Consider the following 15825-nt stretch of genomic DNA (forward strand, 5'->3'; position numbering starts at 1 on the left):
GTTCTCAGGTCAAATCTGCATTTCCCATAGGAATGCATTGAAAACCATTTGATCCGTATCTGCTCTTTTCCGTCCATAGAAACTAATGGGAAGCTGCTATTCCGCCTTCGACCACTAGAGGGGGATATTTTGTTTCTTTTTTTCTTAGGTCAAGAAAGGTTCAGGGAAGGCAGGGAAAATACTGTCCAGGCAGTACAGTACCAGGCAGTCTGAAGACTGTCTCCCAATCCACTCTCTAAACGCTGGGAGGAGTGAGGAAGCAGACAGGCACCCTTTTCACTGGCCAACAGTTAACTGAAAGTTCAAATTTTGCACTTTCCCTGCCTCCCACGTGGTTTTTTTTCAGTTCTTAACTCAAATCTAAGTACTTAAGTCAAGTCAATATTTTCCTATGAGAGTGGTTCTTAAGTCAAAATGTTCTTAACTCGAGCCGTTCTTAAGTCAAGACCCCACTGTACTAACTTCATTTACTTACTTATATCACATTTTCCTTCATGTGGTACCAAGGCAGCTTACAATGTATGTTTAAAGAACATGTGCAGCTGAAAAAACACAATGAATTAAAATATTAAAACATAAATTATCAGATTAAAATAACCCCATGATTAGGGTAATTTAAAATCAGTTTTAAAAGAAAAACAGCAGAATAAAACAAAATCCTTTTCGTGTTCATGTAAGGTTTGTATAAATTGCCCCCGTGACTAATTGATGAGATGCCAGAGTGCTTCTTAGTTGTATAATTGAGCACATGACAAAACATGCAACACTCTGGCACCACATCAGTTAGCACAACAAATTATGCAAACCTTATGTGAACACCAAGAGGATTCTGGTCTCTGTTAAAAATTATGGATGGGATTTTGACTTAGCAGTTCTTAGCAGTTTTAAAATTGGAAGATTAAGCATGTCAGTTCCAGGAGTTGAAAAGTCTTAACATACTTGATGTATTACTTCTGTAACAAATTTATGATTGTCATCAAAATTAACCATGGCTGTGTGGAAGCTCAAAATATTTGAATAATATGCCTTCTTTATTTATTTCTGCTTGTTGTGGTATGTCTTTTTCTGCCCTTTCAATTACGATGCTTTATTGTGTGTTTAATCACAGTAGAGTATTGTTTGTTGGTTCCATATAATTAAATGTCTATGATTCAAATGTATAATTAGTCATTTTTACAATTCATATCTTTGGCCCACAACAAGCAAGAACAAAGCCATAAGCAAGAATAACTGGGTTATAAAAAGATGTGAGAGATTATGGTCAAACTGGATAATGGGGGTCCTTCCCACAGTGATGAAAAGGTTTGTGTAAATTACGTGCAATCAAAACTATTTCCCTTATTGAAACTCTTCCAGAGTAAATAATGACATCCTTTTTAGAACAGTTTATTATGTCAGATGTAGAAATCAGGATTAATGGAGAGGCAGAGCGCATGATTTGGTGATTTTGCAAAGAAAAGCTTCATTTCTGTACACTGTTAAGACCCTGGAACAATGATTTTCAGAGCTACAAAAGAAAACTTGGAATAAAAGTTCTCTTGAAGTTCAGAGGCATGTAGATATGTACGCTTTTTCTGAAAGTTCAGATTAATACTTTTCATGGGTCAGTGGCGTCTGTTTTTCTGTTACTTCACAAGCGTCTCTAACATGTAATACTCTTAAATCAACATTTATGAAGCAGCATTCCCTCTTTGTGCCAAGCCCTCATACTGGGGTGTGTGTGTGTGTGTGTGTGTGTGTGTGTGTGTGTGTGTGTGTGTGTGTGTGTGTGTGTGTGTGTGTGTGTTCTGTGTGTGTGTGTGTTCTGTGTGTGTTCTCTGTTTATTTGTTCCATCTCTTCAAGCTTTTTTCATATAACAAATTCACTTCAGATGACATACTGATCAGGTGCTTATTTTAAAACTCCCCTGCCACAACAGATTCCAAAGGCAACATGCAAAGCTTTTAATATGTGGAAGTTTTTGTACCTTTGAATTGCTCTTCATTTGGTCTGAGAGAATGCAGTGGGATGCAGGGAGGGAGGCAGTCCCTTGAAAATGAACAGCTTAAGCCATTTAGGGCCTTAGAGTTCATGAAAACACTTCCTCCAGAACATTCTGGGGAATGTTTATCTGAAGTATTACTCCACAAACATTTCAATTGAAGGGGTGTTTTTTGTTATTTTAGTTTTTGAAAGCATTACAGAGTATGTGCCTGTGGGTTACTGACATGACTCACATGTACATAGGCATACTTAACAATTTATATTCTATTCACACACAGACAGAGGGAGGCAAAGACAGAGAATGCATAAAAACGCCCCCCCCCCCAATAGTTTAAAAATTGGTTTGTGGTATAGAGCAGTGAACAAAAAAAGAAAATTCAGTCAAACGCATGGTGGCCTTGCACATGCATACTGACCAAACTTTATCACAGCTGCCGCACAAATAAAAGTGATTCCCCCCCTACAGTTATGTAGAGATTTTTGTTTTTACTGAACTGCCTCTTGTATACATTTTCAGTACATTTCATTTTCTGAAAATAATGGCTGCCGTTGTACAAAACTATGTTTATTTGTTTTAATTTATTAAATCCACAGAGAGGAGTCTAGACAACTGCTTTGGTATCTCACAGTATTAAAGATTTGAAAGGTATAGAAAATAGAACAATTGCAGTAACATATCTTAATTCAATTCTTTTTTTTAAAAAAAAACCCTCTAATTTATGAGTGTGGGATGTTGTGCTTCTGTACCAATGATTCAGAAAGCCAGAAAATTGCTCAGTGTTGCAGCACAATATTGTGCCCACGTTGCCAGCAGGAAAAAGAATGCCAGCCTTTACATAGCAAAGAACAGCCTAATAATTGGCAACACTAATGGCAGCAATAAAAAAACAGATCGCGATATTTGTCAGAAATCGCTGATTTGTTAAATATTCATCCCTTCATATTTGTGGGTTCCAGAGATCCCCATGTATATGAAGGGATGAATATTTTCCCATTTTTATTTGCCCCCCCCCCGAAGAGAGGGGCTTTCCCTCTCTTCCTATGGCTTTCCCATTCTGCCTACTGGCCCGCCGATCAAGTGATTAAGCCTTCTATTTGTTTGATTTAGCCTTGTTATCTGTATATCAGAAGGTTATACAGAAACAGACTAGCCAGACGTAACTTCAAAGGGATGCTTTTGTGTGGTTGTGTAGCTCACCATCATTATCATCACCATCCTCGCCTCTCCTGTAGCCATGCTCAGTATCCCCCCTCCTTTTTTTTTGCCAAGAGTAGCAATGGAGTAGAAGTGGTGTTGGTGGTAGAAGTAGTACTGGTAGAAGCAGTAGTAGTAGAAGTGCTTATCTACCCCTCCCCCAATTTGTGTGCCTGATCTTCAGTCTCTAATTCAATTAGAATTGTCATTGGAACATGAGAATCTGAGTCCAAAGCAGAGCTTTTGTAGAAGTGTTTAGACCCTGTCCCCACTTTGTATTCATGATCCTAAAGTTATTGTGACTTGGTTTCCCCTTTCTATATTACAGAATGTTGATAATTCAAATGGTGGCTCCATCTCTCTCTCTCTCTCTCTCTCTCTCTCTCTCTCTCTCTCTCTCTCTCTCTGGTGACCTCATGTCTCTGCCTCAGTGACTCTGGTCTCCCTCCAGCTGGTCCTTGTGGGCACCAACAGCCACTGCCTCCAAGGGAAGGCTGTTCTTGGCTGCTTCTGTGATAAGCACAGGAACAGCAGTTCTAGACTAGCATCTCCTTTCTTAAGTTCATGTAGACTGAGCGTAATACAGCATCCCTTCAAACAAAGTGTGTCTTATATAAAATAGGACACATTGTCATCCTCCATTGTCTATTTCCACCTATAATGATGCATCAGTGGGCCTTCCCTTGATTAACAGGGGAAATCTGGTTTCAGCAGAGTTTTCAGGACATTATCATTCTGCTTTATGTTCAATATGAGATGTTATGTTTTTTAGCTGAGATAAGAAAGGAAACCTTGTAGAAATACCCCAGTAGGAAATTCCTAACAGTTATTCAGCCAAAAATCCACACAACAACACTCGACACTCAAAATAGTGATCCTTGAGACAAAACCAAACATTGACGAGCCTGTCCCTTTGGAAACACTTCCCTCCTTACTAATAAGGGGGCAAATATCATTTTTCACTCTTTGGTAGTAAAACTGTTTATCTGCACTCAGGAAAAAAAAATCTACAGATGGAGACCCCCACATGAGAACAAAGGACTTAGTCACTGGAATGCAATACTAGAAAAATAAATACTACAAAGGCTAGTAACCAGAGGATGTCTTTCTTGCTTATTTTTTTGTAGACATGTTGGCTCTTGGAGAAAGGGGGTCCCCAAAACACGTGTACCAGCTGGATCCCTTTGTACTGAGCTCCAGTCTGTTTAGCCAGATGTCTTCCCAACAGTGACCAAGAAAAAACAGAGCTCTTGTTATAAGTCAGGAAGCAAAAAAAAAAGTATGCCAAATGAAAGGAGTCTCATTGTATCCCATCTGATATTTATTAAATGTTATTTAAGTCATCAGTGAGAAATGTGCAACATCCGGAAGTGACCCCAACTCCCTGCTATCCTCAGCCAGTGAAAAAAGTCTGGGAGCAGCTCAGCATTACAACCATGTGCTCAGATTGCATAATGGAGTGCGCAGACTATGGAACTATAACAACAAATGAAAATCTGATGCAGAGAAAGCTCAGTTCTGCCTGCCATAACACATGACCTCTTCATAAGAACAGTGTATTTAGTATTAGAATTACAATGCTTTAAAAAGCCACCTAGGGATAAGATGTCAGAAAATTCTCATGAGCAAGACGATATCGACTGTCCAATTTTTTCTCTTCATAAGAAATATCACCATCCGAACCAGCTGTGCATGCTTACATTCCTTATATTTTAAGATGTTTTCTGAACATAGAACAAGTTGTGATCTTTAACAGCAACAAACAATATGGTGGGACTCAGGTCAATCTCATGTTCTAGATTATTAGCTGTGCTAGCAGTATTATCAATAACAGAATATAATAGCTGCCAACACTTCTGTTATGACTTACAGTGACACTTGGTGAGGTTTCTTAGATACAGGGTATTCAGAAGTACTGTAGTTTACCAGTCTTTTCTTCTGGTGGCTTAGCTTGTCCAAGCCTACATGGACTGGCTGTCAGCCTGGGAGGCACAGTGGGGAACTGAGTTCCCGTCCAGGTACCGCACTTCACTGATCTAACCAGCCAGCAAGTGTTATCAATAACCCTGTCTATATTAGACAAGAAAGAAAACTAAACTAAAAACAAACAGACATAACAAGAGACAAAAATGTTGTGGCATCTTAAAAACTAACTGCTGTATTTTAATGTGAGTGTTCATGAATCAAGTCCACTACATCAGAATTAAGAGTGAGGCTATGACAGTCATATTTATACATGGCTCCACGACCAGATGGGGTTATGTATAATTGCAATGTGACAATGAGTCATTTGTAAAAGAACAGGCTATCAGGCTGTGAATTAGCATAGTTAACACAAATTCCAAATTGTGTGAATCAGTGTAGCATTTCACACTTGGTAATCTTAAGAACCCTTGATTGAAATTCAGCCTTTTAAGTGAGTTTCCAGTGTCTGTATTTATGTTATCCTAGCTGTTTCTCTTTGAATTTTTGTTTTGTGAAAAGTTACAGTAGTTTATTAGTAAAGGAATAGCGGCTGTATATAACAATAGGACAGTTGATTATATTATTTTCTGCTATCCTATACAGTTGAAAATTATTCATTTTAGAATGGTCCAAAACAAGAAATCAACAAATCAGATGTCTTTTTCCCCCAACAGGTATTCAAGAAGGAACACAATGCACCAAGTGTAAAAATAACTGGGCTCTGAAGTTTTCCATCATACTGTTGTATATAGTATGTGCCTTCCTAACAATAACAGTAACTATTCTGGGGTGCAAAGGTATGTACCACATCTGTAATAACAGTAGCCTGTTAGCAGGGATTAGAAAAAAGACAATAAATGGAAGAAATGTGTTAATTCAATGTGAGTAGATTACAGAGCATGCCATACTGATGTCTCTTTCAGTATCAGAACTGTTATTTTCAGTTAATTTTAAAACGACACCTTATGCCTAGCCTAAGTAAGGGAAAGGATGCAGATCTAAAGAGAAAAACAAATTATTGGCTTGAAGATGTCACATGCAACCCACTAGGTAGGGGAAAAGTCCACCTGCTTCAACACTGCAGTGATGAAGTAAAAATATCAAAACTTCTGTATTATGAGATACTGCTAGATTTTCTGATTGTGAAACTTTTCACAGCAATTGGTTGAAGTGCTATGATGTTGTGAAATATTTAGGGGATGAAGTTATTTACAATAGTTAGATTATCTTTAGAGGGAGAATTCTTTACCCAATATGTTCAGGATAGGTACTGCCTAATACCAATGCAAACTATTGGTCTGTCCAGCCTATCAAGTTGCTTCCAACTATGGCAACCCTATGAATTTATGACCTCCAGAAGGTAGGATCATAAATGTCCCTGTTGAGGTCTTGCAGAAAAAAAGTAATGACTTCTTTATTGAGTCAATCCTATCACATGTCTTCCTCTTTTTCTGCTGCCTTCAGATTGTCCCAGCATTACTGTATTTTCTGGAGAATCTTTACTTCTCATCATGTATCAAGAGTATGATAGCCTCAGTTTAGTCAGTTTAACTTCTAGTGAGAGATAAGCTTCATTTGATCAGCAACCACTTATTTCTCTTTTTGGTAGTCCATGGTATCTGTAAAACTCTCCTCCAATACTAGGGCTATATCCTACAACATCTAGTTTGTAACTATTCCTTCCTTCCTAGGAGGCGCTTTGTATGCAGCCTTTATTAATTTTAAGTCCACCTTTGATCTTATCCCAAGAAATAAACTCTGGGCCAAATTTGAATCCATGAACATAACCAGAGGGCTGCTTCTGCTAATGAGGCGCCTATATGAAAATACCCACCTGAGAGTCCTCTGTAATCCAGCTGGAGTTCTATCCAATCCAATCCCAGTTTTGAACGGGGTTAAACAGGGATGCATATTGGCTCCCACTTTGTTTAACTTTTATATTAATAACATAGTTGAAGATCTATCTAAGCCTGAATTTCATCCCCCCAAGCTGTACTCATATCATGTATCAATGCAGCTTTATGCAGATGATGCAGTTCTACTCTCATTAACATGTGTGGGACTAAGAAGACTCTTGAGGGCACTTTCTTACTACTGTAATCAAGAGCAGTTAGCAATTAACTACCAGAAGACCCAAGTTCTCATGGTCAATAGAAGAAGAGTGAAGCACAATTGGGTTATTAATGGTCATCCCTTAGAGCAGGTTTCCAGTTACAAATACTTGGACATAATCTTTCACGTCTCAGATTCCTGAGCCCCCCACATAAAGCATGCAGCACTGAGTGCTCACAATATTGCTGCGGCATTAACAAGATTTTTTCACACCCAAGGGGTCACCATTTCCCCTCAGTCATTCAGTTTTTTAAGGCTAAAGTTGTTGCTCAAATGGTCTATGGGTGCCAACTCTTTGCCTTATCTGACCTACATCCTCTTGAGGTAGTTCAAACCAAATTTTTGAGATCTATTCTGATTGTACCTCCCTGTACACTTACTGTAACCCTTCGTTTGGAGGCTGGCCTAATTACCATAAAAGCATATGCCAAAATCCTTATGTTTAATTACTGGCTAAAGCTTATCTTCTCTTCTGAAGGCTTGGCACAAATGTCACTTTTTGACTCCTTTCAATCAGGCTGGAAACTCCAACTCACAAAAGAAATACGGCAAATGGGTTTTTCCACCAAGTCTCTCTTTGCAATGGGTCATGCTGGTGCCAAAGCAGCACTCAAAGAAAGAATCTGGGACATAGAATTTCAAGAGCATATGAGCCAGTCAGGCAAATACAGTGTTGTTACTAATAATCCCTTTACAATATCCTCATATTTTACTAGCACAATGACAACAAAGACCAGAAGAGCCTTCACATTAATGAGACTTAATGTTTTACCATCTAAGTACATGGAGGGAAGATTTCAACGTATACCTATCTTGGATTGCCTCTGCCCATGTAAAGATGGAAACTGTAGGCCATGTTTTATTGTATTGTCTTTTTTACAGAGATCTACACACTAACCTCTTGAGCCCAATTATTCTCAAATACCCAGGGAGACCTGATGAATTTTACATCAAGCTACTTCTTTCCAATCAAGACTCCCTTATTACATGCTCTGCAGCAACATTTTGTGCAGCAGCAATGGCACAACACTCCCTTATAGTCTCCTGAGGTCACAGGTTGATTGGTTTTAGCATGAGGGTGGTTTATTCTCGAGCGTAGAGAAACTTTGTGGTCCCAGCCAAAGGGACGAAAAGTTCACTGATGTTTACAAATATGAATGAAGGATTCTATATACCCCAAAGAGCCTGTCCAAACCAATTTGCCCTAGACAATCCAATGTCTAAGGATGCCTATAAAAATGCTGTAACTGATTCTCCCCATAGCTAGTGTCTGTTTTACACTTTGTAATTTGCATTTTGTATATTTTAGTCATATAATATGTTTTACAAGCTGGCCACCTGACCATAATAAATAAATACAAATACTATATTTCATATGGATCAAATTTTTACCTGTCAGCTTTCTTGATTTTCCCACTATCCCATCTGTATATAGTAACTAGGAATATTATAATATGCATTGTTTTGGCCTTGGCCTCCAGCCACACAACTTTAGACTTGAGAATCTGTTCTTCTTCCTTTATAGCTGCTTTTCCAGGTCTCAGAGTGTCTCTGATGTCTTGACTGTAGTCTCCATTTGGATTGATGATTGAACCAATATATAGAATTTTTAAAAAACTGTTTCAGTTTCTTCATTGTGAACATTAAAGTTATTATTTTTATGTTCCTAGTGTTAAACTGCAATCCCATTTTTGCCTTTCCTTTAACTTTCCTCAGTAGTCATTAAGTTGTTGCTATTTCCTGTCAGTAATATGGTGTCTTAAATAACTGATGCGTAATCCAGCAATCCAATAGCTATAGCACCTAGAGATCATATAGCAATAACATTATTCATACTGACCCTTCGCTCTTCACCTCTATTTGACTGATGGACTTCCAACTTGTCTAATCTTCTGGTATAATTTTGGATTGTCTCATCACAGGGCTTTTAGAGTGTGATGTGTAAAAAGTGTTTTACGATTACTGCCTTCTGTACAGTATTAGCAAGAGTTAGCTCATGTGTCATGGTTACTGTGAAAGATTCACCATTAGTTTCAACTTCATTTACTATTGATTGATAGCCCACGATGCAACCACTAATTTCTGAAGAGGATGAATGCATCTTAGCCTGGTATCTCAGTGTTGACCATTCCAGTTAAGGTGGCCCTGTTAGGAATCTAGACTTGTAAATTAATCTAGCCTCATGATGGCATTGCTCTCTGCTTCCATAACATGCTCAGACCACTCACCAAGAGGGTGGCAATGCTATAAACAGTCTAATAGTATGTATACATAGTGTGTTATAGAATATCCAGCTTCTGTGGGGAAATCACAACACTCTTTTGGCTTGTGAAAATCTGTCACACATTTGGGGGCAGTAGTAGCCGTAGCAGTAGTAGCAATACCGTGTTTTCCTGTAAATAAGACAGGGTCTTATATTAATTTTTGCTCCAAAAAACACATTAGGGCTTATTTTCAGGGGATGTTTTATTTCTTTCATGTACAACAATCTACATTTATTAAAATACAGTCATGTCATCTTCTGGTTGCTGCACAATGGCGGAGGGCGGGATTTCACTTAACTAGGGCTTATTTTTTTGAGTAGGGTTTATATTAAAAGCATCTTGAAAAATCATGCTAGGGCTTATTTTTTGGATTAGGTATTATTTTGGGGGAAACAGGGTAATAGCCATTGTTTTGCAGAGTTTATGAGTTTACCAATACCTAGGGTTCCAAGTCAGCCCCCACCCAGGTATTAGTCATCAAGCTTTCTGCATTGTGTCCAAAAAGACAATGTGGTGGTGGTGGTAGTGGTGGTTTTGACCTATATGCCACCCTCTAATGCTAGAGCACTCTTGGGGTGGTTTATAACAGTTCTGCAAACAACAATGCCCTGAGAATGTCAGTAGATAAGCATAGTGTCTATAAGATGTCCATGAGGAATGTCAGTCTCTCTGATTCATTTATGCCATCCAAGTTTTATGGTGTATTATTATTCTTATGATGTATTATGTTGTTTTAATTATTTCAGTGGTAGAAAAAATGAACAATGTTACTGGTGGCATGGAAGATTCACAAGACACATACATCAAGAAACTCTCAGCAGTGGAGAGTGGCCTCAAGATACTGGGTAATTCAACAACATTAATACACGATTTATACATTCCCTTCTCTGGAAATTTTTTAAGAAATCCCTGAAAACCTTCCTATGTCGGCAGCCTTTCCAAACTACGCAACCTCAATAGCCTGCTGAGTTTACATATTTAACATCTATTGCTACTGGCCAATTTTATTTTAATTTTAATTATAAATGTACGCTTTTTTATTATGTTCGTTAATTTACAGATTTACTTGTTATATGTCTTCCATTGTACATCACCCAGAGTGACCATTGATCAGATGATTGGTTTAGAAGTGTAAAAAAGTACATAAATTATTGCCACTTTAGTTTGTCAGTTGTTCATATTAACTTGCCTGCTAGTTAATTAGTGCCTCAGTCCTATTCAAGGATTGCTGTTGTTTTCCGATGAAGTGAGAAACCGATACTGATGCATGCCTTCCAGGAAGGGAGAGAGAGCTTTGTGTCTCATCCTTTACTAGAAACTTAGCCTGGCATATATACCATTGGTCTGACGTAACTCTGACCAATAGGAACCCCAAGGCTTCATACTGAGCTGCCATGTATGCTGTATGCATTGCCATATGCATATAGCCACTGTGCTATTGTGTTTGCTATTGGATTTAAGCTTTGCAGACTGGTATTCAGGTTCTTGTTCAGACAGGAAGCTGTCTGGGTAGTATTCAGTTAGTCTTTAGCTGAAATCCTGTTTCACAGCTAAGCTGGCCCAACATGAATGATGTCAGCAGCAGCAACAAATTGACTGCTGATTAAAAACTTCCTTTGTGATCTCAGGATGTACCTGACTTTGTCACATTATGTATGAGTTGCCCAAAGGAAGCCTTTAATCCCTGGTGATTTGCTGCTACTGATGATGCGGCTTTCGACACCATCGACCATGGTGTCCTTCTGGATAGGCTGGCTGGGTTAGGAGTTGGGGGCACTGTTTTACGGTGGTTCCGCTCCTTCCTAGCTGACCGTGTCCAGAAGGTGGTGCTGGGGGACAGTTGCTCTGCCCCATGGCATTTATGTCATGGGGTTCCTCAGGGCTCGATACTGTCCCCCATGCTGTTTAACATCTACATGAAACCGCTGGGAGAGGTCATCAGGAGGTTTGGGCTGAGGAGTCAGCAATATGCTGACGACACTCAGCTCTACCTCTCGTTTTCCACCAATCCAGGTGAGGCGGTTTCTGTGCTGAACTCGTGTCTGGACCTGATAATGGACTGGATGAGGGTTAATAAATTGAAACTCAATCCAGACAAGACGGAAGTGCTGTTAGTGGGTGCTTCGCCGGACAGGTTGGAGGGCCATTTCCCTGCCCTGAATGGGGTTACACTCCCCCTAAGGGACAGGGTCCGCAGCCTGGGGGTGCTGCTGGACCCCAGTCTAACTTTGGAAGCCCAGGTGGACTCGGTGGCCAGAGGCGCCTTCCTTCAGCTGCAGAAATTATACCAGCTGCGGCCCTATCTGGACGAGCGGAGTCTCATGACAGTTACACACGCACTGGTAACATCTCGTATAGATTATTGCAATGCGCTCTATGTGGGGCTGCCTTTGAAGACGGTCCGGCGACTGCAACTGGTCCAGAATCGAGCTGCGCGGCTGGTGAGTGGTGGAGCTGCTAGAGATCACATCAAGCCAATTCTGTTCAATTTACATTGGTTACCAGTTGCTGCCCGAGCCCAATTCAAAGTGCTTGTTTTGACATATAAAGCCCTAAACGGCTTGGGCCCTGGATACTTGAAGGACCGCCTCCTTCCATATGAGCCTACCCGGCAGTTAAGATCTAGCCAGGGGGCCCTTTTGAAAGAGCCATCCCTCAAAGAGGTAAGAGGGATGGCTTGTAGACAAAGGGCCTTTTCGGCAGCTGCCCCCAGACTATGGAACGCCCTCCCAACTGAAATCCGTCTAGCGCCGACGTTGATGACATTTCGGCGCCAGGTCAAAACCTTCCTGTTCCAGAAGGCTTTTAATTGAAATAACAACTGTGGGTCCTGATGATGGCAATTTTAATTGTATTTTAATTGTATTATAATTGTATTTTAATCATCTTATTGTATTGAATTTTAATTATTGTAAGCCGCCCAGAGACCTCTGGGTAGAGTGGGCGGCATATAAATAAAATAAATAAATAAAATAAATAAATAAATAAATGATGATGATGTCATTCCCATTGTATGTGCAAATCTATGGAAACGGGATTTCAGCCATTATCTTTGAAGGCAGAAACAAACATATTGATAGCCCATGATTACAGCTGAAAGCAAGTTAGTGTTGGAGAGAAGTGATTCATGTAGGCTTTCATACTTGAGAAATCAAAGGAATCTCATGCTTAAGTCATGAAGACTAATCACAAATTGCGGAGGGCTAAATTGCAAATGTTGTGAGGTGGAAAAAAACCTCTTGCTATCTTGAGAATCTTCAAAGAACTCTTGCTGACATTCAGAAGTCCCTCTTTTAGAATTCCCTTTTTAAATGACAGATTATCTGTATTTATGTTCTGTCCTCAGTCAGCCTGTTTTTTTTAAAAATTCTGCTCAAGTAAATAAATGTCAAATTAAGTTGGAGTTTTGCTTGACAAAGGATTTAAAAAATCCTTTGCCCAGCAAAGTAACCAAATAACCAAATGTCTTGGTTATTATTACCCTATTCCATTCTTCTGTGAATAGTGGGCCAATCTAGCCAGAGTCAGCCATCTTGACCTAAATCCCAGTTGATAGACCCAACTCAGATCAGGGGAATTTTTATGTACACTTAAGTCATTGATTCAGTAAGTCTGCTCTAGATGAGACTAACAATTATATGTAAACCTTCAAAATAACATCCTGACTTGTTTTGCTACATGCATACCCCATCAAGCTAGAATCCCTTTGTTCAGATGTATCAAAGAATTCTGGCTCAATATAAGGCAGGGCATTTGTGCTGAAGTTGGCACATAACTAGAAGCTGGCAAATAACTAGGCGCAGAGAGAGTGCTCAGCTCCAGTATTCATTTACAGCTACATAAACTGTTGTTTATGGAGCCTGGAATAATAATCTGAACCAGGTCAGAATCTTCACACAATAGAACAAACATAATGGTAACTCTCTTTGGCTGGAATTTTTAAAAGTTTGCATGCCAAAAGATTTTTAGTATATCTCATCAGCTGAATTAAGGGTTTACATGGGAGGTCTGAATTCATGTAACAGTGAAAGCTCTGCTAAACATAAGCTGTTCTGCTAAACAATAATAATAAAAATTTCTCTCCATTTTCCGGTGGTGTTTTTCCCCACTTCTTCTTTTTTTTCAGGTCACCAAGCTGGAGAGAAAGCCATAAGCACCAACACAGAGCTTTCAAACTTTAGAGCTGACATACTGGCTCTCCGCCAACAGCTTCATGAGATATCAGAGAAAACTGAAAAGAACAAAGATACACTGGAAAAGTTACAAGAATCTGGTGATGTGTTGGATGATCGGCAGAACCAAATGAAAGGTGTGTTGGACAGCAACTCTTTCATGATCATGAGTGTCAACAAAACTCTTCAAGCCTACAATGGCTACATCAGTGACCTTCAGGAAGATACAAGCAACATTCAAACCAATTTGCAAAGCCAAATGCACTCCCATAATGTAGTCATTATGAATCTAAATAATCTCAATCAGACACAGGTTCAACAAAGAGATCTTATCAGTGCTTTGCAGAGGTCTGTGGATGATACAAGTCAAGCTATCCAAAGAATCAAGAGTGATTTTCAAAATCTTCAGCAGGTTGCCCTCCAAGCACGAAAGGACACTGATTGGCTTAAAGAGAAAGTGCTCAGTTTGCAAGCATTAGCAGCCAATAACTCAGTTTTAGCCAAAGCTAATAATGATACACTTGAGGATATGAGTAGTCAGCTTAGCTCATTCAGTGGGCAGATGGAGAATATCACCAGTATTGCTCAAGCCAACGAACAGAGTTTGAAGGAACTCCAAGAACAACATAAAGAATATGAAAATGGAACATCTGCCAAATTTAACCAGCAAGAAAGCCGTTTTCAAAACTTTGAAACAGATATTGTTAATATTATTAGTAACATTAGCTACACTGCCCATCATTTGCGGACACTGACCAGCAATCTCAATGATGTCAGGACAACCTGCACAGATACTCTTAGTAAACACACAGATGAACTGATGTATATGAACAACACACTAGCAAATATTAACCTGGATGCCACTTCCCTTAGGATGCAACAGGATGTGATGAGGACAAGACTAGATATTGAAGTAGCCAATTTATCACTAGTTATGGAAGAAATGAAACTGGTTGATTCGAAACATGGCCAACTCATTAAAAACTTTACAATATTGCAAGGTAAGAAACATCTTGGATAATTTTTCTTCTCAATAACGGCATAGTAGTAACTTGTGGCATGTTGCTTCCGTGTTCCTTACTGCTTCTGCTAGGACTGTGCTCTGAGACACAAGTCCAGGGCTTTGCAGCCTAGCGAGTGGCCCAGATACCTCCCAGAAGAGACAGCAGTGACAGGATTTGGTGAAGGCAAGAAACAGGTGTGCCATCCACACGTGGCATTGACAAGCACATGCCACAGCTAAAACCTGCCTCTGTGCAGTATCCCCTAGCCTGCTGATGGCTTGAACAGGGGAGACCCCCTCCTAAAAAATTAGGTGCACCTACTCTCACTGCCATCCCATGCCATCCCTACAACATCTCCCCCCCTCTTTTTAAATTTAATTTGGTAAGCACAGCTGGTGATGAAGGCTTCTGGCAACTATAGTCCAAGAACACTTGGGCTACCCAATGTTGGGAACCACTGCTGTAGAGTAAAGCATGTGCTGCCAAAGCTCCAGGCTCACTCAGCATATTCATTTTCCCAGAATATATCTATAGGCAATGTTCCCTGTGTGTGTGAAGTAGCTCAGCAGCACACAGCACCGTGCACCCACTTGACTCAATATTTTTTTAAAAATAAGAGACCGCTTCCTTCTTCCTGCAGGAAGGAAGGAAAGAAAAGCAGCAAGCAGCACCAGTAGTGGAAGAAAAACACAGAAGCAGTGCTGGCTGTGGGGGACCCTGAGAGTCTTAGTCCAAGAAAGCAATATTTCCCAAGTTTGTCAGCAACTGCCAAAACTCACAACTGAGGTTTCGGTTTCTTTCCTTCTGAAATGCATGACCTCTCATACTTTCTTCATGGTAGTTGTTGAAAGAGTAGCTGTGTTAGTCTGTGCAAGCATATCAGACAACAACAAAACAAAACAAAACAAAACAAAAAAAGACAAAACTGTTGTGGCACCTTAAAGACTAACTGCTATACTTCAATGTGAGTGATGGCGGATTGAGTCCACTTCCTCAGACATAAAGTGGGCTTGATCCATGAAAGTTTTCAATAAAATATAGCTGTTAGTCTTCAAGGAGCCACAATGTTTTTTCCTCTTGTTTGGTTTTTGTTTTGTTTTGTTGTCTAATGTTTCCTTGATCATTTCTT

The 15825-nt window shown here is 39.7% G+C and overlaps 1 protein-coding gene across 1 annotated transcript in view; it reads left to right on the top strand.

Annotated features, from left to right (window-relative positions):
- COLEC12 (collectin subfamily member 12) overlaps positions 1-15825 on the top strand; it is a 98437-nt gene that overhangs the window by 72651 nt on the left and 9961 nt on the right. Inside the window, exons 3-5 of the mRNA XM_020794529.3 lie at positions 5819-5941; positions 10267-10365; positions 13647-14693. Of these exons, the coding sequence (XP_020650188.3) occupies positions 5819-5941; positions 10267-10365; positions 13647-14693 (1269 nt within the window). The remainder of the gene's footprint in view (positions 1-5818; positions 5942-10266; positions 10366-13646; positions 14694-15825) is intronic.

The sequence above is a fragment of the Pogona vitticeps genome, chromosome 4 (assembly GCF_051106095.1).
Source record: "Pogona vitticeps strain Pit_001003342236 chromosome 4, PviZW2.1, whole genome shotgun sequence".
In the NCBI taxonomy this organism is placed as follows: domain Eukaryota; kingdom Metazoa; phylum Chordata; class Lepidosauria; order Squamata; family Agamidae; genus Pogona; species Pogona vitticeps.